The sequence below is a fragment of the Coregonus clupeaformis genome, chromosome 11 (assembly GCF_020615455.1).
Source record: "Coregonus clupeaformis isolate EN_2021a chromosome 11, ASM2061545v1, whole genome shotgun sequence".
Lineage (NCBI taxonomy): Eukaryota > Metazoa > Chordata > Actinopteri > Salmoniformes > Salmonidae > Coregonus > Coregonus clupeaformis.
Window position 1 is genome coordinate 4,939,917 of NC_059202.1, and position 21,008 is coordinate 4,960,924.

The 21,008-nt window shown below is 45.0% G+C and overlaps 1 protein-coding gene across 2 annotated transcripts in view; it reads right to left on the bottom strand.

The window, feature by feature from the left end:
* tspan9a (tetraspanin 9a) overlaps positions 1 to 21,008 on the bottom strand; it is a 344,343-nt gene that overhangs the window by 121,222 nt on the left and 202,113 nt on the right. Inside the window, exon 4 of one of the 2 annotated variants that reach the window (XM_041890597.2) lies at positions 10,152 to 10,231. In XM_041890597.2, the coding sequence (XP_041746531.1) occupies positions 10,152 to 10,214 (63 nt within the window). In that variant the 5' untranslated portion in view covers positions 10,215 to 10,231. Of the gene's footprint in view, positions 1 to 10,151; positions 11,335 to 21,008 lie in introns of those variants that run through there. The other variant, XM_041890596.2, reaches the window with a different exon arrangement.

The following is a 21,008-nucleotide window of genomic DNA, read 5'->3' on the forward strand; positions in this document are numbered from 1 at the left end:
TACCGGTACCGCATGTATATAGCCAAGTTATCTTTACTCATTGTGTATTTATTATTACGTGTTTTAATTTTCTATTATTTCTCACTGTCAGACTGGGGTGATATGTATGCGGCAGTGAAGTCAGGCGCAGGACACAGAGGATCAGGAATGACTACTTTACTTCCTGTAATACGCACAAAAACAAAAGTCTCCAACACTAGAGGAGTAACACGCGGAGTGCGTAAAATAACGAGCTAGCAATGCCAAACATACGACAGGACAAAAGGACAATAACACACAAAGGCAAACATAAAACAAGGGAACTTATATGTTACATAATCAATACAAAATAAGAAACAGGTGTACAAACTAGACAACACAAGACACACACCGAAACATCGATCGGCAGTAGCTAGTACTCCGGGGACGACGAACGCCGAAGCCTGCCCGAGCAAGGAGGAGGAGCAGCCTCGGCGGCATCCGTGACACTCACTGCATAGTCTACAGCTGTTGTTTTACAAAGCACGTGACAAATATAATTTAATTTGATTAGAGAAAGGATAAGATTAAGTTGGAGCAAGCACTAAACACACACTGATTTTGTCAGCTTAATTCAGCTTTCAAACAGCCTCTTACAATATAACCTATTTATAGTTTATCTATTTGTATCTGTTCATCTCGTTCTTCATTGTTCCCTCCTTTTGCACAGAGCGATAAACTTCATTACAGTGAACATTTCATCAGCGCAAATGACTCACAAACATCTTCAAGAGCGTTTTGTGCTTTGTTAATCAATGTGTGCAGTCACTTGAAAACATTACATTTGTAGTGTGTGGCAAATTGCTAGCTAATCAACAAGTATTCACCAGAGGGAACGAGAAACACCCCTGACACTGTACTGTAGGTAAAATATTAAAATATTAACGGTTGTGCTTTTGAGTGGCTGCTACAAATAGGGGAGAACAATTCCTAACCAATCTAGCCAATTATTTTCCCTTAAAACTGGGTTGGAATGATTAGCATACCCTCCACAAACGTGACATTATGTGTATGCCTGAGACCACTAAGATATGGCTGTGTGAGTCACCTCGGTGGGAGCTGTCATTACACATCACTGTATTCACCTGGTTGGGCTGTCAGGTCCCTGGGGTAGCAGTAGGACCCCTACCACCCACCCTATCCCAACTCCATGCATAGAGCCCATGCTCCATCCACAGATCGAGGACTAGGAAGCCATTTTGGGTCTGCCATGGGTCTGTGTGTTCAGAGGGAGGATGTAGGAACCCTGTCCAGCACCGTCTGTTCCCCATCTCCCCAGGAGCTGAGATCAAGATGTTCCATGTGGCCATGCCAGCTACAGCAAAACTCACTACCAACCAGGACATACAGTAGTGAAGATAATTACGATAAACTAGCACTGAGCACCATTTCAGCACTGAAATGTGTTTACAGATAGAGGATAGTTAATAGGGCAACACACTGACCTTTCCCTGCCCATTAGCACTACCTAAAACACCATGATGGCGTTCATCATCTCGCCCAGTAAAGATGAGTAGCACTACATTTGTGCCGGAAGAGCTGTTTTACTAATCACACAGATTCAATGCTTGAATGAGATCACGCAGAGGGGTAGTGGTGATGAGCTCATATTAGTGTACATATCACAGTTCTTCAAGCCTCTATCTATACTCACCCTCATCCACTCGGTTGTGCAATGAATGAGGGATACGAGTGTGAAGCGTTTGATAAGACATGTGGAAGGTCACAGGGACATGGTAAAGCTCAGTTCATGAAAGGAGCAAAGATTGGGAATCTGCGTTCAGAAACCATGTTAATATCCCTATAAGCTTCAAAGAGTCAGTTAGCTGTAGATAGGGTCGATGTTACCTTGATGCTGCTTCTCCATCTATCTTCAGGGAGAACTGCAATAATGAGAGAGCACTGCAACAACCTGTTTCAAACGTGGATCTGGATTTCTCTCTGAACACAGCGTGATAGATAGATATACATACACTTCCAATGGGAGCACACAGTACTGTATAAAACACAGGTTCAGTATGTGCCAAATAAAATTAGCCCACTAAAATAATAACGATAAAAACATGGCAGTGATTCATGTGAGTCCCCACCCCCTTCCTCTATGAGTGGGGTCTTGTTTAGGGCTTTGTGTCCTAGCGGAGGCTGGCAGGGGGCCAAGTTGTTCACGCTGTCGCCGTGGGCCCATTCTCATTCAGACTGTGCACCTCTGGATCCCCAAGCTCAAATGCAAGGTGACAACCGCTTGAAATGCACAGATTTAAAGGCAATTTGAGGCTCATATTTTGAATGCATCACTATTCGAGACCGAAATGCCAAGCTAAAAAGGATGTGACATATCTGTGTTTTCTATGTTTGGTTTGGAGAGAGGAGAAGAGATGTAATAAGCAGGAGGAGAATGGTATCTGGGTATGAGGGAATGAGGACCATGGTGGGAAAGCAATCAAGCCCAATAGAATCAATTGTAGGATGATAGCCCTTAGATCCAGTCAATGACGGATCCTCAGCCCAGAGTGTCTAAGCCCTGGAGGCCCTGGCCAGCCAGTAAAATGGACCAGGCAGCTAAGATAATTTCCTGATAAATTCAATTGGAAAACATTAGGGATTCCCAAGACCTACCTGACACCAGTCTCACATGATGACCATTAAAGAGAGGCTCAAAATCCCCTATGGCGGTTACATCAAACATAGGACACTGAGTGTGTTAGGGTGTGCTGCCAAGGTACATCAAAGCCAGCCGCCCCAAATAATTAATTAAATAGCAGAGAGGTAATCCGGTCGAAACCCAGTTATACCTCAGCAGACCAAGTGGAAAGAAATAGTCCCAAGCCTTCTCCCTCAGAGTTGAGGCTGAGCTAGTGTGGCTTGGGGTATTGATTTCTCCTTAATTTGCCTTTGGGTGACAGTGGAAAACGCTGAGTAGGGCGAGGCTTCACTGCTTAGGTGCAGAATAGCATCGATCGGAATGCCTGGAGTGAGTGGAGGCCTGAGATGGAGACAAGTTTACAACCCCCTCCTACAGTACAAGGACAAGCTTGAGCATGATAACGCTTTATTCTCAACACCTATTTGCATGAAGCTCCTTAGTAAATATTGTAGCACCATAAAACATCCTGAGAGTCCCATTATTCTAGATCTTAAAAGTTTGAGATTTTTTTTAAAGTGTAAAGACAGAGCAGTAGCTCTGAACGAATGAAGAACCTGACTGTCTCTTTTCTCTGAAAAGAAAGAGAACTTTATTGATACAGTGTCAAGATAACTCAGCAAATTGAGACAGTCATACAGTAGACGACAAATTGAATATCTGCTATATTCACTAACTACATTTACATTTTTTTTACATTTTAGTCATTTAGCAGACGCTCTTATCCAGAGCGACTTACAGTTAGCACATACATTATTTTATCGAACCCACAACCCTGGTGTTGCAAACGCCATGCTCTACCAACTGAGCTACATCCCCTGCCGGCCATTCCCTCCCCTACCCTGGACGACGCTGGGCCAATTGTGCGCCGCCCCATGGGTCTCCCGGTCGCGGCCGGCTACGACAGAGCCTGGATTCGAACCAGGATCTCTAGTGGCACAGCTAGCACTGCGATGCAGTGCCTTAGACCACTGCGCCACTCGGGAGAGCCCTTGGCAAGGTAAATACTTTACTTCCACTGTACCATGTTATGTATTACTCCATCTATGCTCTCTCTGTGAGTGGGTTTGTTGTTGTGTTGTCAAACCATGTTTGATTGACAGGTTTTGCTACCGTGCGTCACTCCACTCCAGGGGACTGGGACTTAGTAAAAACCTCCCACACTGCTTTTCGCTTGTTTGCCTCAGTTTTTTTTTTAAGTCATTTGTTTAAAAGTTTCTCAATGTTACAAAGTAAAATGTTATTAATCAATTTTTTTTATGTTGATGTTCTTCTTCTACTAAGGAGAGGCTTTTACATAGACAAACAGCACCAGAACATCACATCTTAGTTTTGTGGGTAGACTACTTTGGCACAACAAAAGTTTGCCTTACATAATCATATAATACCACATAAGAGAGGGCCTATTTGAAGTAGAGGCCTCAAAGTATTTTGCTGAGAAGAATAAATTCTCCAGGGGGAATATGACAAAATACAATGTGTGCCTAAGCCTTTTCTACCAACTACAGCGGATTTGATACACAGCCTCAATCGCTCATGCTATATCAACACAATGACAATTGCTTTCAGACCCATTTAATTTCTCAAGGAAAGCATTTCAATCATCCTCTATTGTGCATTGTGCAATCCACGCAGCATTCCATGAAATGGAGATGCAATTGGGAATCAATTAAATTATCCTTTTGTGGTCAAGTCATTAACTATCTCTCTCTCTCTCTCTCTCTCTCTCTCTCTCTCTCTCTCTCTCTCTCTCTCTCTCTCTCTCTCTCTCTCTCTCTCTCTCTACCCTGTGTCAAAATGCCCTAAAACGGCCCAATCTCACACACACTGGGGTCAGAGTACTCAAACATACCACCAGCATAGTACAGGAGAAGTCAGGATCATGGGCCCTGACGGCCTGAGGCGTCGTCCGTCAGCCTTGATGATCCCTAACTACCCTTGTTATGACAAGCACTCCAGTCCACACATACGTGTTTTGTCATCCAGCACTAAGGGGACCTATAGATATGACAGAGGGAATGTGGATTGATACTGCACTGTGATCGCTACAGTAAGGATTATAGCCAAGCCCTGGGCTCACAAAGTGTTCACAAAGTGTCTCAAAGTGCCTTTTAAATCATCATGAAAAAAACCACTTTGTGAATACAGGGCCCGGCCCTGGCCAGAGAGCCTCCCCTGTGGATGGTTCTCCTAATTGGGAGGGACAGTGGTGTGGAATGTGGGAGGAATACGAGAGCTTTGGTCTGGGGGATGCCAAGCAACTGTCACACAATGGCAGGTGCCCAAGATTCTATGGAGCTAGTTTAGCTACCTCTCTCACAGCAGTTGTTATTTCATCTGGTCTCTCTATGTCTCTCTGCTCACCTGGCACACTCTAGTCAACAACACAATATTGACACAATAGCACCCCAGCCTCCCATCAAACCTTGTTAAACCAAATAACATTTCCTCCTGTCCTAGGATAATGCCTGTTTAGATTCATGCGCTACGCTATCATGTTTACCACGAGAAACAAAAATAAACATGTCAGCATGATCATTTAAACCCCCTCCTTCACAGGGCAAGGGGATGCTATTTTGGTCTTGCCCCGGGAACCCAGTAATAGGTTTTTATTGAACGGTGGCACCTAGTATGTTATGAGTCATAACTGACACAGTGAGTCTCTACTCTATACAGGCTCTCTCAATTTCCAATCAGCCAGCATGTGGAGTGGGGAGACTTAACTCTCTGGCTAACTACACCCACCACAAGCCCCCCTATCCACCGAATAATATGCACCCATATCCCATTTGATCTGTTACACGAGCTCTGCAGAGGAATATACTGCGGTAGGGTGGCAATCGAAGGAGCAGGCCGGGTGGAGATATGTAAATTAAAATGATCTCCCCAGACATTTAGCTACTGGACACAGGCAGGGAGATGGGGTTTAGTATATGGAGTTATTGAAAGTGCAGGTTAGAGTAGGAATATTGAGCCAAGGCTGTACCTTCTCCTGTGGGGATGCTAATTCAGGGCCGGCCCAAGGTATAGGCGACATAAGCGGTCGCTTAGGGCCCCCGACCCAATTTATTATTACATTTGTTTTACTCAGTTGGGGTCTCAACTTACTGTTGAGAGTTAGAATAGTAGAATACACAAAAATTCGAAATTTCATTGTGCATCAGCAGTTTTCCTTTTTTTTATGTCAGTCAATGACAGTCACTCACTACAATTGCTTAGATTGGTAAATTAATCTAGCCAGCTATCTAAACTTGTATTAATCATGGCAAAAACTACCGACCGGGCATGAAGGGCACGTGCCCAGGGGCCCTTACCAAATCTTGCTTAGGGCCCCCAAAAGGCCCTGTGCTAAACACTTCAAATGATTAAATGCATATCAACTACGTCAATACTTCTTCTAAGTAAATGTAAATAAATTAAAAGCATGGTCCAATGCAGGAGAATCAGATATGCCATGTCCTTATTTGAGAGTAAAAATGTGCTCTTGTACTGTTATGGATTATCTACAGTATATTGCCCTAAAGTACTGATCGATTTAGCTTCACAATACTATTGTGTTACTTAAGTCACTCCTGAATCAGTATACATGACAGTATTGAAATTCCATGTAAGAAGGCATCATGAATGACTGAAAGCTGGTTTCATGATTTCAAACAATTCAGTGCACCTCAATTTCAGCTTAACCTCCACATCACCTAGCAGTAAGGGATTAAGTTAACTTGTGATAGACTTCCGGTGAGAGAGGACATCAGAAAGTTTGTTACAATGTGAAGTCCCTTGGGGCCGAGGGGATTAGTGAACTTTTCAGCACTCTGTGAGGGGGAAAACAGCAGGCAAATTGCTTCGACACCTAGGCTCGAAACCTTGTGGCATGGAGGAATGGGACAGTATGAGTGAAATGATTGCCAAGGCAATGCTTTATAGAGCTACCGTTCAACTAGGGAAAAACACACATGCTCGCACACACACACACACACACCTTGAAACTGTCATTAGGTTTCAAGCTCCTTTCTTCGGGCGGCGTGCTAGCTACATTTAAAACACAAATGTCAACTCAGGTGATTCAATCGATGGGGAAACTAATCTTTTGTTGCCTTCGACCAAATGGTGTATAAATCCTCCAGCAATCCCCTAAGCAAGCATAGGAATTCATGAATGCTAAACACAGTTGGTTCTTCTACTCCCCTAACAAAGGATTTGCACCACTGCTTTGGCCCGTTATAAGATAAGGATGCTGAGCGGACATTTATTCTCCAAATATGAATATCAAATGAGGCTTTGCTTATGGTATGATAATGACATGGTGGTGGGATGGATGCAGCTCTCTCTAACAAAGGAAGTGTTGTTGGTGCACTATGTGTCAGTGTAGGGAAGGGAAGGAAACAGGGAGGATGTTTCAGGGAGGGAAGGAACCGATTAATAGTGGAGGGAGTGAAGGAGGGAGGGCTGGGCAGAGCAGACCAGAGATTCTATCAGACAGCACAGAGAGAGGACACAGAGCAGGGTCCTGGAAATACATCACCGACCAGTCTGCTAGCTGACACACATAGGAAATCACAGCCAACCCAATCTTGCTCTCTGACTCATAGTGTGTCTACCAACATGTCATCCAGTCATCACTGTATTTTTGGGCATAGCTACTGTGATTCAATGTGATTGGCATGACCACTGGCTTTATTGGTGGTGTCCTCCGTCATCCGAAGGAGACTTGCTCTCAATCCTGACTACTACACCACCAGATACTCTGATACTCTAATCTGACTCAGACCTCCCCACCCCGCTGCAGCTCAGACTAACACCAATCTCCATAAGAAAGAGAAGCCAGATGGTCAGGAACAACTGCTGGAGAGGCCTAGAGATGAGCGCATGGGACATGCCTGGAGTGCCTGCCGCTGTTTACCTTGTGCTTCAAGTTACCGCTGTAAGCCCTGTGGAGGGAGTAGAGGGCTGGGGGAGCGGGGGGTATGCTGGAGCTTGTGTCCGGCTTGAGGGAGCCCCGCTGGCTGCACCTGGTGTCGGGTTACGCCAACGGCCTGGCAGCCTCTGCTCCGATCTGGGGTGTCAAAGCTGAGGCCCTGGGCAGGCAGCGTAAACTTGCGATTCATGGAGTGCCACAGGGAGAGTAGCAATGTCCCAGGGGTGTCAGGATACAGGGCTGCTTTTCACCCTTTACCCCAGTCCCAAAGCCCCTGTGTCTCTCCCTAAACTGAGGCCAACCACAGGCTTCAGTCAGCCCCAGTGCCGCCTCTAGACACCCAGACCCGCTGGGGCTGCAGCAGACAGACAGACAGACAGACAGACAGACAGACAGACAGACAGACAGACAGACAGACAGACAGACTGACTGATAGATACATCCTGCCTTCACAGAGAGATGGATAGATAGCCACCCAGGGAAACAGTGACTCCACTGGGACAGTTATAAAACTGTCATTAAAGGGAGTCGAGGCGCCACAACGACTATCAATCTGCTAGCAAGGGGTGTGATCATTAAGTGAACATTAGCAGTGTGAGGAGCTCAATTACTGCCCAGCGGGAGCCACAGCGCTAGTGAAAGCCCCCTGGCCGCTCCAGGCCTTCCCCACTGATCAACACACGCACAGAGGAAGGACACAATTTCCTCACACCATAGGGTGCCCACAGCCCTCCTTACTTTCCTCAACCCTAGGAGAGTACAGTCAATGACAGTAAGGCAGGTCTATGACATCCAGGTCAAAGCCAAAGGCAAAGCCTCTTTGCCCACTCCTTCCCTCACACTCCTCCTCCCAGTGTGGAGCTAGAGCAGCAGGTTATTAACATGGGGGGTTTTACCGCCACTACAAGGGGTTAAGTACAGGTTGAGCCACACAAAGCCCCTGGGGAGAGCGAGCGCCTTGGCTAAATCCTCCCGTAGCTGTCGTGGATGGCAAAGCAGCACTGACACAATGACCTCAGCCGTCATCCAGTAGCCCGGCCTCTGATCCCTCCACATGCCTCACGTACTGTACACACACCTTGCCTGATCTGAGCCTGCCTTGCCAATCAGGCACACACATACCCCTCTTGCACTGTGTGGGTGCTTTGCCCTAAAGTTACATTGGAATCAAATCTGTGCTGTGGGCTGTTGGTCTCGCCATGGTTCAGATATAATGGTCAGCAGCTTGTTGCCTGAACCTCAAATGTGCCCCAGATTGCAGGGTGCACGTAGTAGGCTAGTGGTGACGTGATTGGAGAGGTAGACCCTGTTGTGATGTTATTACGCTTCACGCATGACTGGCTCCACACAAAAGGCTCCGGCCCATCAACTAAACCCCCGGTAATCCACTGGTTAAATATTCCAGGGGATGCCTACTTTCACAAACAAAATGCCAGATGCAACATAAGGCCCACTGAAATATGGGTGATTTGATGATGATGTGTGAAAGTAAAAACCACATATAAAAAATCTAGCTAAATCTGTGATTTGGGATTTTTTTGTAACTGTGTTACCTACCCATCTGCAAATTAAAAAAATCCATAACGTGTAAAATAAAACCCACAAATCAGATTATTCCTATCCAACTCTCTTCCAGTGGCTCTCTAAAATGAATTTAAAAATTCTCAATCGTTCTAAATCTTTCATAATCAATCCACAGATATATCATGATTCCATCTAATACATGTAAGCAATGCCCCCTGTCCTTTGCCTAGACAGCTTAACATGCTAAATCCTCATAATGTTTGCAGTAAATCAGCATCCATCAGGATCCATGTTGTAAAACCATCTGAATGAGTGCCAGCCCCAGCACCCCAGCAGAGCACCCACAGGGAGACATGGAGGAGCAACCAGTTCAAAGTCGTCACTAGTTACCACAGCCACAAAGTCATAATTATGGCTAAACCCTGCCTATTTCTACAATTTCCTCATTTTAAAATCTGATGTTAAACCTAACTCTAACCTTAACCACACTGCTAACCTTATGCCTAACCCTAACCTTAAATTAAAACCAAACAGCAAATGTTTGTTTTCATGAATCTTTACGATATAGCCAATTTTGACTTTGTGGCCGTGGTAACTAGTGACAACCCTCGCTCCAGCGACTCAATAACAACCAGCAATAGAGCATGCCATGATGAGGCTGACATAATTATGAGACACACATGGTTGCACAAACAGCTACACTATCACCTTGAGAAGAAAGGGTTTTCATAATGATCCTCATAAGCTTGAACATAAATCTTTATCTCACATACGCCTGAACAGAAATCTTTAAATTACCAGTGTATCAGTTTACAAGTATTACGCAATATGACATTTTACTATCTTGCCTACTCATATTAGTGTAAACCTAATGACTACCACTTTTACACTTGTATCCGCCGAGTAACTTCCAGAACCATGTGTCAGAGTCATACTGATTGTTAGCCCAAATTCATCCAAATGCATCCTATAATTAGCACCCCCAAAAAGAGAACAAACATGATGGAGACATGAGAAATAACAGAAGAAGAGAGATAAATAATGTTTACTTACCCAGAAGATGAGGTTGAAGAGGAACATCATGTACTTCAAACAGCAGAGACAGCCCCGTGCCATGTTGCACTTCTTGAATTCTAAAAGGAACACAAAGGATAGATCCAGGTAAAAGACCACGTATTTGCTGCCTTTGGGCGCTGTGTACTTGTTATTGCTGCTCTTGTCTCCTCCGACGTTGACGCTGGCATCGGCCGCTGTCCCAGCCTGCCCCTGTGCGGCGGCGGTGCCACGCGGCCCCGTGGAGCCGTAGAACGCTCCGGCGGTGAAGCCGCGGCCACCGAACGGGCGGCCAGATGTGGAGGCGCGGGCAAAGTCAGAGTCGCGGCTATCCACGGAGGGGCTGCGGTGAATGGCTGACTCCTCACTGCTGGACTTCTCCATGCTCTGGGGCTGACGCTGCTGCTGCTGAGGGGCTCACTATTGTAACACACTCTACCATGTCTCAGAGATGAGAGGACAGAACTCTCCCCCTCTAACAGTCTCCTCTCTCCCTCTTTGCTCTGTACTGATTCTCTCCAAGGACAGAAACTCTGAATCTTTTTATCTCTGAATCTCTGAAGTGAGAGGAAGGAAAGACACAGGCACTATTCACAGCTCTATGTGTCTTCTGCCCAATGCCCAGTGTCTGCTCTCATGCTCTTGAGTTAGCCATGCAGAGAAGCCCTAGTCCAGTGAGAACCATTATTACCCTGACAAGAGAGAGCAGACTACGTCCTTGAGTCAGTAAGTTTCAATAGTGTCCGCTAGATCTCCTGTGCTCTCCACACTGCTGTGATGTGTGCCTGTGAGAGCAGACCCCCTGTGACTCTTTCTCTCCAGCTCTCAGCTGCTCCACTTCTTCCACCTGGTTCACTTCTCCCTGCTGCTGACCTCAGTACTGCTTTCTGCCTGGGGAGCTGGGAACTTTTACCCCCCTACAAAACACAATCCTCTATCTTTTTTTCCTCTCTCCTCTTCTCCTCCTCCTTTCCTTCTCTCTCTCAGTCCTCTGTGCTTTGCGCTCTCCAACGTGCTGATGATACACTCTCTCCCACTCCTTCTCTCTCTCTCTCTCTCTGTGCTGCTTTCTCTATTGTATCATTCTGCACTCAGTCCCCTGCTCTCTGCCTGTGCTCTCAGTTGCAGCGCAGTGGCTAATGTGTGCTATTATCGGCAAGCCACATCTAACGGGCATTCCCAATCCTATCCCCCCTCAACTAGAGCACTGCCCTCATTCCCTCTCCTCTCTTTGCCTCTCCTCGGCCCCTCCCCACTGCTGAGGGAACAACCAATGAGGCGACTGCAGGCAGCCGGGATCCTTCCCTCTGCTCCGACCATGTCTTTAATAAGCTGATCATAACATTGCTTTGACTATACAAGTTCAGCAATTTCGTCTGTGCTGTCTGCGCGTCAGGGGGTCCAGGAGGCCATTCATTAATTAAAATATCATGAGGCCAGGGAAATGTGTGGGAGGAGGGTGAGCGGAGGGTGAGCGGAGGGTGAGCGGAGGGTGCATATTAATATCTGCATGGGGGTGGGGGGCTTCTCCTGTCAGTGTGGAACATATTACATGAAGATAGTGGAGTTGGCTGGCGCTGTCCGATGCAACCTTCAATTCTATGATTTCATTACGACACTTGCTATATTCACGCCCTTTTTTGTTTATGCTTATATTTGTGAAGAGCTGGCTATAATGACATCAAAATGCTATCATGATAAGGATGATTACTGCATGCAGACTTGTGGAGTACTGTATCTCTGCAGCCTTGTCACAAAGTCGTCAGTTGCTCAATACTTAATATAATAATAATATAATATGCCATTTAGCAGACGCTTTTATCCAAAGCGACTTACAGTCATGTGTGCATACATTTTTTTGTGTACGTGTGGTCCCGGGGATCGAAACCACTACCTTGGCGTTACAAGCGCCGTGCTCTACCAGCTGAGCTACAGAGGACCACACGTACACTTGCTTGCTCACTTCCATGTAAGGAGCACCGATAAATTGGCAGGGATTCATCCTTTGGAATTATCACACCATTTCAAGCATGGAAATGGGAGAGTGGCTTAAAGATACTCAACACTTTCCTATGGAAAACCAGGGTCAAACACCGACCGTCTCAGTTGGTTCACACACGGAGATGACAACATATTACAGCTCCATAGAGCGCCATCCTTATATTTATCTAACCCTCTGGTTTGAAATTCAATCCCCAGATGACTCAATGTAAATGATCTGTGAACAAAGAGAAAATGCATTTGGCCAGATAAGGTATCAAACTGATAGAGATGACATTTCCTTTATATTGTACATGCTGATTTTATGAGATGGAGATGAAAGATCTGATACCTTTTTATACAGCGTTTGTGTTTCCTTTGCTTTGCTACATATTTTCTCACTTCAGAGAACTACTGTACAAACAATAGCAATACCAGTATCTTAACACCCACTTCTATAGCCCTTTCACAGGGTTGGGTTTGTGAAAACAGCCTAATCTTTACTCCGCACTGCTGCGCTGTGGTAATGGTCCCTCTCTCTTTCAGCAAGGTGAGGTTGAGTGCTTGTGATCGCTGCAACTCTGAGACAGATGGAGCAGTGTTTCAACTGAATGGTCTTAAGGTAAACCCAGTAATACCCTATACACACAGAGATACACTAATCCATTTCTCTTGTGTTTATACTACAGGGTATACACGGCAAGTCTGACACTGTAGCTTAATGGAATTGTGTCCATGCTGATCCTCAACACGGGTGACCCACAAGGGTGCGTGCTCAGCCCCCTCCTGTACTCCCTGTTAACCCATGATTGCGTGGCCATGCACGTCTCCAACTCAATCATCAAGTTTTCTGACGACATATCAGTGGAATGAATAGACAGCCTACATGGAGGAGTTGAGGGCCCTAGCGGAGTGGTGCCAGGAAAATAACCTCTCCCACAATGTCAACAAAATGAAGGAGCTGATCGTGGACTTTACGAGACAGCAGAGAGAGCATGCCCCCATCCACATCGTCGGGGCCGCAGTGGAGAGGGTGAAAAGCTTCTAGTTCCTCGGCTTGCACATCAGTGACAACCTGAAACGGTCCATCCACACAGACAGTGTGGTGAAGAAGGCACAACAGCGCCTCTTCAACCTCAGGAGGCTGAAGAAATTCGGCTTGGCCTCAAAGATCCTCAAAACTTCCACAGATGCACCATTGAGAGCATCCTGTTGGGCTTTATAACTGCTTGGTACGGCAATTGCACCGTCCACAACCGCAAGACTCTTCAGACAGTCGTGCGGTCAGCACAACGCATCACCAGGGGCACACTCAGCCACCCGAGGCACAGCCTGTTCACCCCACTACCATCTAGAAGGTAGAGACAGTACAGGTGCATTAAAGCTGGAACCGAGAGACTGACACACAGCTTGTATCTCTAGGCCATCAGGCTGTTAAATAGTCACCACTAGCCGGCCTCCGCCCAGTATCCTGCCCTGACCCTTAGTCACTGTTACTAGCCGGATACCAGCAGGTACTCAACCCTGCAGCTTAGTGACTGCTGTTCTATAGGCTTGAGGTCTGGGCTTTGTGATGGCCACTCCAATACCTTGACTTTGTTGTCCTTAAGCCATTTTGCCACAACTTTGGAAGTATGCTTGGGGTCATTGTCCATTTGGAAGACCCATTTGCGACCAAGCTTTAACTTCCTGACTGATGTCTTGAGATGTCGCTTCAATATATCCACATAATTTTCCTTCCTCATGATGCCATCTATTTTGTGAAGTGCACCAGTCCCTCCTGCAGCAAAGCACCCCCCACAGCATGACGCTGTCACCCCCGTGCTTCACGGTTGGGATGGTGTTCTTCGGCTTGCAAGCTACCCCCTTTTTCCTCCAAACATAATGATGGTCATTATGGCCAAACAGTTCTATTTTTGTTTCATCAGACCAGAGGACATTTCTCCAAAAAGTATGATCTTTATCCCCATGTGCAGTTGCAAACCGTAGTCTGGCTTTTTTATGGCGGTTTTGGAGCAGTGGCTTCTTCCTTGCTGAGCGGCCTTTCAGGCTATGTCGATATAGGACTCGTTTTACTGTGGATATAGATACTTTTGTACCTGTTTCCTCCAGCATCTTCACAAGGTCCTTTGCTGTTGTTCTGGGATTGATTTGCACTTTTTGCACTAAAGTACGTTCATCTCTAGGCGACAGAACGCGTCTCCTTCCTGAGCGGTATGACGGCTGCGTGGTCCCATGGTGTTTATACTTGCGTACTATTGTTTGTACAGATGAACGTGGAACCTTCAGGCGTTTGGAAATTGCTGATGTCTTGGCTGATTTCTTTTGATTTTCCCATGATGTCAACCAAAGAGGCACTGAGTTTGAAGGTAGGCCTTGAAAAACATTCACAGGTACACCTCCAATTGACTCAAATGATGTCAATTAGCCTATCAGAAGCTTCTAAAGCCATGACATTTTCCAAGCTGTTTAAAGGCACAGTCAACTTAGTGTGTGTAAACTTCTGACCCACTGGAATTGTGATACAGTGAATTACAAGTGAAATAATCTGTCTGTAAACAATTGTTGGAAAAATGACTTGTGTCATGCACAAAGTAGATGTCCTAATCGACTTGCCAAAACTATAGTTTGTTAACAAGAAATTTGTGGAGTGGTTGAAAAACGAGTTTTAATAACTCCAACCTAAGTGTATGTAAACTTCCGACTTCAACTGTATTTATATTCCGGACTCTGACATTGCCCGTTCTGATATTTTTATTTGGGGGACTTGTGTCTATTGCTTTGTATTGTTAGGTATACTGCACTGTTGGAGCTAGAAACATAAGCATTTCACTGCAACTGCGATAACAGCTTTCCCACTAGCCTCTGGTGACCTTAACCAAATTGTTTACCCTACCTAAAATCAGTTTCCTATTTCAGTGTGCAGTGCTCCTCTCTCCACAGACAGCTGTGCCTGTGACAGACTACTCTACATGCCACATTCAACTTGAATAATAATCCTTAATGTCAGCGTCACTGTTCATGTCAGCCTGGTGTGGGATGAGAACGATGAAAGTGGTCCCACACAGATAGCAGAAGAAGCGTTGGCTCAGCTCCCATGGGTCATCTGATCACAGACCGTCAGGCCCTTAACTATTAATTAAATACGTTGTGCGTCATTAGCCACCACCTCAGAGGAGGACATGCATTTATCAGAGCGCTACGGGGGCCCTTAGCTAGCATGTGAGTGTGCTGCTGATGCCTCCACCAGACACAAGGGCACGTTCTTCCTCTCGCTCCCACGTGAACTGAGCCCAGCTACATTCATAGCCATCGACTCAACAGAAGAGAACATAGAGGCATGGGGCTCTGAAGTCCTTTATTAGGCAAGAGCAGGGTTGCAGCAGAGCAGAGTTGTACAGGGATTCTTCATTCTAACTTTCTCTGATGCTGAATAAACCTGGCAGCTCCTTCGATACATGTTAAAAAGGAAAACTGGAAGGCGAGCTTCGAGTTCAGTAGGAAGAGTCATCCTAGAATACTCAATGTCAGGGCTCCTCTAGCCAAGACACTGCTGCTTTTCTATCATGGTATGAAAGAGTATAACACAAAATCAAAGTAAAAGTGCCCTGTGGCTGTGCCAGGCAGAGTAAATATGAAAAACAATATTGCTTCTGGCATATCTGTGTGGAGCTCTATTAGAGTAAAGCTCATGTAGTCTAGCCAACATGGCACCATCGCCAGCAGAACAGAAACAGTGGGGAGGTGGAGGTCTAGTTCTATTTAAGAAGCACTTCAATAATTAGACCAATAGTGCAAAGTCGTCTTAGGTGGATTGTTTCTTCTTAAACCTATTGGGTGAAATGATCAAGAAAAGATACATCTGCAGGATTAAGACTCTGGCCTCTAAGTTTCTTAATGTGGAACAATATCTAATAAGATACAGGACAGCCATTTAATAATTACGGCGGCAAGCCTCCCTGGCAACTGCACATGGACAAATTAGATGCATGTGATCATAAACCCATACCTACTGTAAAATATGGTGGTGGATCTTTGATGTTATGGGGCTATTTTGCTTCCACTTGTCCTGGGGCACTTGTTAAGGTCAACGGTATCATTAACTTTACCAACTACCAACTACCAGGATATTTTAGCCAAAAACTTGGTTGCCTCTTCCAGGAGGCTGAAACTTGGACAATAACCCCAAGCACACATCAACATCCCCAACATGTTTTATAATTGACCACAAAATCAACATTTTGCAATGGCTATCTCAGTCACCGGACTTCAACCCAATTGAAAACCTGTGGTTTGAATTGACGAGGGCAGTCCATAAGTGAATACAAAGGATATCAAGGATCTGAAAATATTATATTTGGAGGAATGGTCTAAGATCCCTCGCACTGTGTGCCTCTGTGCCATTATCCTCTATGTGAGGTATTGAAAGGTGATAATAATTTTGACCCCTATCTTTTTGAAAGAAAAAAATGATTACGTGTTAAACAAAATCTCTTTCTCTGAGCAACTGTATTAGTATTAAGAATATCATTTTGAAATGTTTTGGAGCATACAATATAGCTCAGTATTCTTGTAATTTATTTTATACAGTCTTCCCACTGCATATGTTGAACTGAATGAGATGGGAAAACGCAAAAGCAATCTCCTAAACCCCAGGATTTACAGCGGAAAGCAAGGGGGATACCAACTGTCATGTCATTAATACGTGTCTTTTTTGTTCCAGCAAAAGAGAAAAAGGTGTTCGATGGGGTTGAGTCAGGGCTCTGTGCAGCCCAGTCATGTTCTTCCACACCGATCTCGACAACGTTTCTGTATGGACCTCGCTTTGTGCACAGGGGCATTGTCATGATGAAACAGGAAAGGGCCTTCCCCAAACTGTTGCCACAAAGTTGGAAGCACAGAATCGTCTAAAATGTCATTGTATGCTGTAGCGTTAAGATTTCCCTTCACTGGAACTAAGGGGCCTAGCCCGAACAATGAAAAACAGCCCCAGACCATTATTCTTCCTCCACCAACCTTTACAGTTGGCACTATGCATTGGGGCAGGTAGTGTTCTCCTGGCATCTGCCAAACCCAGATTAGTCCATCGGACTGCCAGAAGGTGAAGCGCGATTCATCACTCCAGAGAACGCGTTTCCACTGATCTAGAGTCCAATGGCGGCGAGCTTTACACCACTCCAGCCGACGCTTGGCATTGCGCATGGTGATCTTAGGCTTGTGTGCAGCTGCTCGGCCATGGAAACCCATTTAATGAAGCTCCCAACGAACAGTTATTGTGCTGACGTTGCTTCCAGAGGCGGTTTGGAACTCAGTAGTGAGTGTTGCAACCGAAGACAGAAGATTTTTATGCGCTACGTGCTTAAGCACTCAGCGGTCCCATTCTGTGAGCTTGTGTGCCCTACCACTTCGTGGCTGAGCTGTTGTTGCTCCTAGACGTTCCACTTCACAATAACAGCACTTACAGTTGACCAGGACAGCTCTAGCAGGGCAGAAATTTGACAAACTAACTTGTTGAAAAGGTGGCATCCAATGACAGTGCCACATTGAAAGTCACTGAGCTCTTCAGTAAGACCATTCTACTGCCAATGTTTGTCTATGGAGATTGCATGGCTGTGTGCTCGATTTTATACACCTGTCAGCAAAGGGTGTGGCTGAAATAGCTAAATCCATTAATTTGAAGGGGTGTCCACATACTTTTGTGTGTATATATATATATATATATATTAAAATACAAAAACACAGTCATGATATTCACAAATAAAACATCACAAATCACCCAGGAAAACATTTACATTCCTCTACAAATAAATCCCAAATCAATATTTTAAATTGCCCGAACGGCACCAGAACATCACGATTAAATTTATTTAGAATTTTGTTCTAGCAATACGGTGCATTAACACTAAAAGCAGATTTACCTAGTTTGGTGGAGACCCTAGGAACCTCAAGATTTAAGCAATACTGTGAATGGGTTAGGCAACTCAGGTGACTATACTTCAACAGCAAAATTAGATAAGACAGAAGTTTATGAAGTAGGGCCTCGTAAAGAAAAAGGGAGTAATGTAGAGATCTACGTGTCTTTAGCGAAGTCCAGACAAACTTTTGATATATGATGCAGTGAGTATCAAAACTGTCGCCTGTAACAAAACAAAGGGCACTATGGTAGATGGCATCCAAAGGTTTAACAGTAGTAGCAGCTGCACTTTGATAAATAATATCACCATGATCAAGAACAGATAAAAAAGGTTGACTGAAGGGCCTCCCGAGTGGCGCAGCGGTCTAAGGCACTGCATCGCAGTGCTTGAGGCATCACTACAGACCCGGGTTTGATCCCAGGCTGTGTCACAACTGGCCGTGACCGGGAGTCCCATAGGGCGGTGCACAATTGGCCCAGCGTTGTCCGGGTTAGGGGAGGGTTTGGCAGGGGGGGGCTCATTGTGCTCTTGTGGTGGGCCGGGCGCAGGCTGACTTCGGTCGTCAGTTGAACGGTGTTTCCTCTGACACATTGGTGCAGACGGGTTAAGCAGGCGGGTGTTAAGGAGTGCGGTTTGGCGGGTCATGTTTCTGAGGACGCATGACTCGACCTTCGCCTCTCCCGAGCCCGTTGGGGAGTTGCAGCAAAGAGAAAAGATCGTAATTGAAATTGGGAGAAAAAGGGGGTAAAATCCCCCCCCCAAAAAAATAAAAAGGTAGACTGAAGAGCATCTGCTAAATGACAAAACAATGTAGGACTACAAATGGCCTGTTTGCCCACACGATCTCAGCTCGCATTCCCCTTGGTTATTCAATACACATTGGGACAACATGAAGGACATGTCAGATGAAAAAACAGAATAAATGGACCACACACTTCCAGGAACTCAAATGTCACAGTGTCCAAACTGAACAAATGGTTGGGGGTCATCCCTAATTTGTCGGACAGTCAGTCTCCCGTGTGTCTGGCACCTCCCTGCCTATCATTTCGGCCAGCTAAAGGTTATAAATAGACATGTGGTCAAAGACTGACCGTCCTGTCAGTATGCTAACAAGCTCTTTTCTGTTTGGCCAAATCGAATTGACAGACGTCAATACAATCTGATATTTACGATTCTGTCTTGGCCTTTAATGACTAAGTCTGGCGTCCAGGTAATTGGGCAACGAGACGATAGCGGCCATTTTGAGTCCCTACCGGTGACTTACAACAATAAAGTCGATAAATGCGTGTGGATGGTGGAACTAATTAGGGAGTTATGGCATCATGCTCTTCTCCTCAGCAGACCCAACTAGAGCGTGTGACAGTCAGTCAGGTCCCAGGAAATCAGTGTCAATTCATGGTTGTGTTGTTAAAGCTGCAATATGTAACTTTTTGGGCGAGTTATAAATCTGTCATTCTCATTGAAAGTACGTCTAAGAAGTGGTAGATATATTCTATGTGCGCTATTTCTATACTTTCCGTTCTTAAGTTTCGTGATTTCTGCATATTGCACTAGTTGCTACCCAGCAAAATCTGAGAGAAGTTTGTTTGTGGTTGTTTAAAAAGATGGCCGTGTCCGTGTTAGTGAATTTCACACACATTTTCACAAACACACGCTGGTCTGTTTATTCAAATACAATGGAAAACTCCGCCTGACTCTGCCATATATTCTTAGTTCCGAGCCAATGACTGCAGGAGACAGGAGAAGGGAGACACATGTTTGTGCTCTCTTGTCAACCGGAGAGTGAATAAGCTGTAGAGATGACAGAGCACACAGACCACACACACCAAGAGAAGCCAAGTCCCCCAGTATAAACAGTAGACCTGCAGGCACATCCGTCAGACAGAGTTGCAACAGATAAGAGAAGATAGGACAGGCAGGGCTGCACAAACAGACAAACACAGGCTAGTCCATTAGCATTCAGCCAAGGAAAACAGCCCTTACAACAGTGTTGGGGAAGCAACTCTGAAAAGATAGTTAACCAAGCTACTAATTCCTTCATGTCATTTGTTAAATCCACTGCAACTCATTATTAGGAAGGTGTTCTTAATGTTTTGTACACTCAAAGTTACTTTTTAAAAGTAGCTCACTACCACTAAACTACTTAGTGAAAATTATCATATGTCATTCTGAAATGTCATAGAGTACAAATTGCAAGAACAGATTACTTTGGGGTCAAATGTTAACAATTATACACAGACATTATGTTTCAAGTGAGTTTCTTGAGGAGAACCTGCAGCCCTCTGCCAGGAAGTTGAAAAATTAGGCAGGTCTAATGCCGAAATAGAAAGGAAATGATTGCCTACTTCACCCAAAGTATATTTTATTTTTACAAAAATAGTAGAGTGTAGTTCAAGTAGTTAGCTACACCACTACATGGCAAATAAGTTATTAACTACTGAAAACACTACCTATATTGGAATTTAGTTAAACTACCACCAAGCTACTACAAAATGTAGTTCAATTACTAGTTGAACTACATATAGGTCACTACTCCACAACACTGAAATACAACATAGGCTACAACAATAAGGCAACAGTTAAAGGACCACCTTTTAACTCATAATATTGTTGGCCATGTTAACTACCATAGAACTACATGTGATGCCTGGAGTTGTACAGTAGCTTATATGCATCCGAAGATACACAAAATACATATGGGTAGTGACAGGGTATCATGATTATGTTGATCAAAGGAGCAGAATAGCTAAGTCGTCTGGACGGTGGACGACTTAATGTAATATTTCAGAGGCCCATCATGGTATATGATAGAATGGAACGTCAGCAATATGTATCTTATTCAGTTCAGTGGGAAATCAGCCGAGTGTTGAAGTCAGGCGCCGGTCATCGATTTATTGGCTGTACGGTAATTAAAGTGAATTGTAATCCTTTGAACGGTGTGTGGAAGCCATCAAGTCATCCT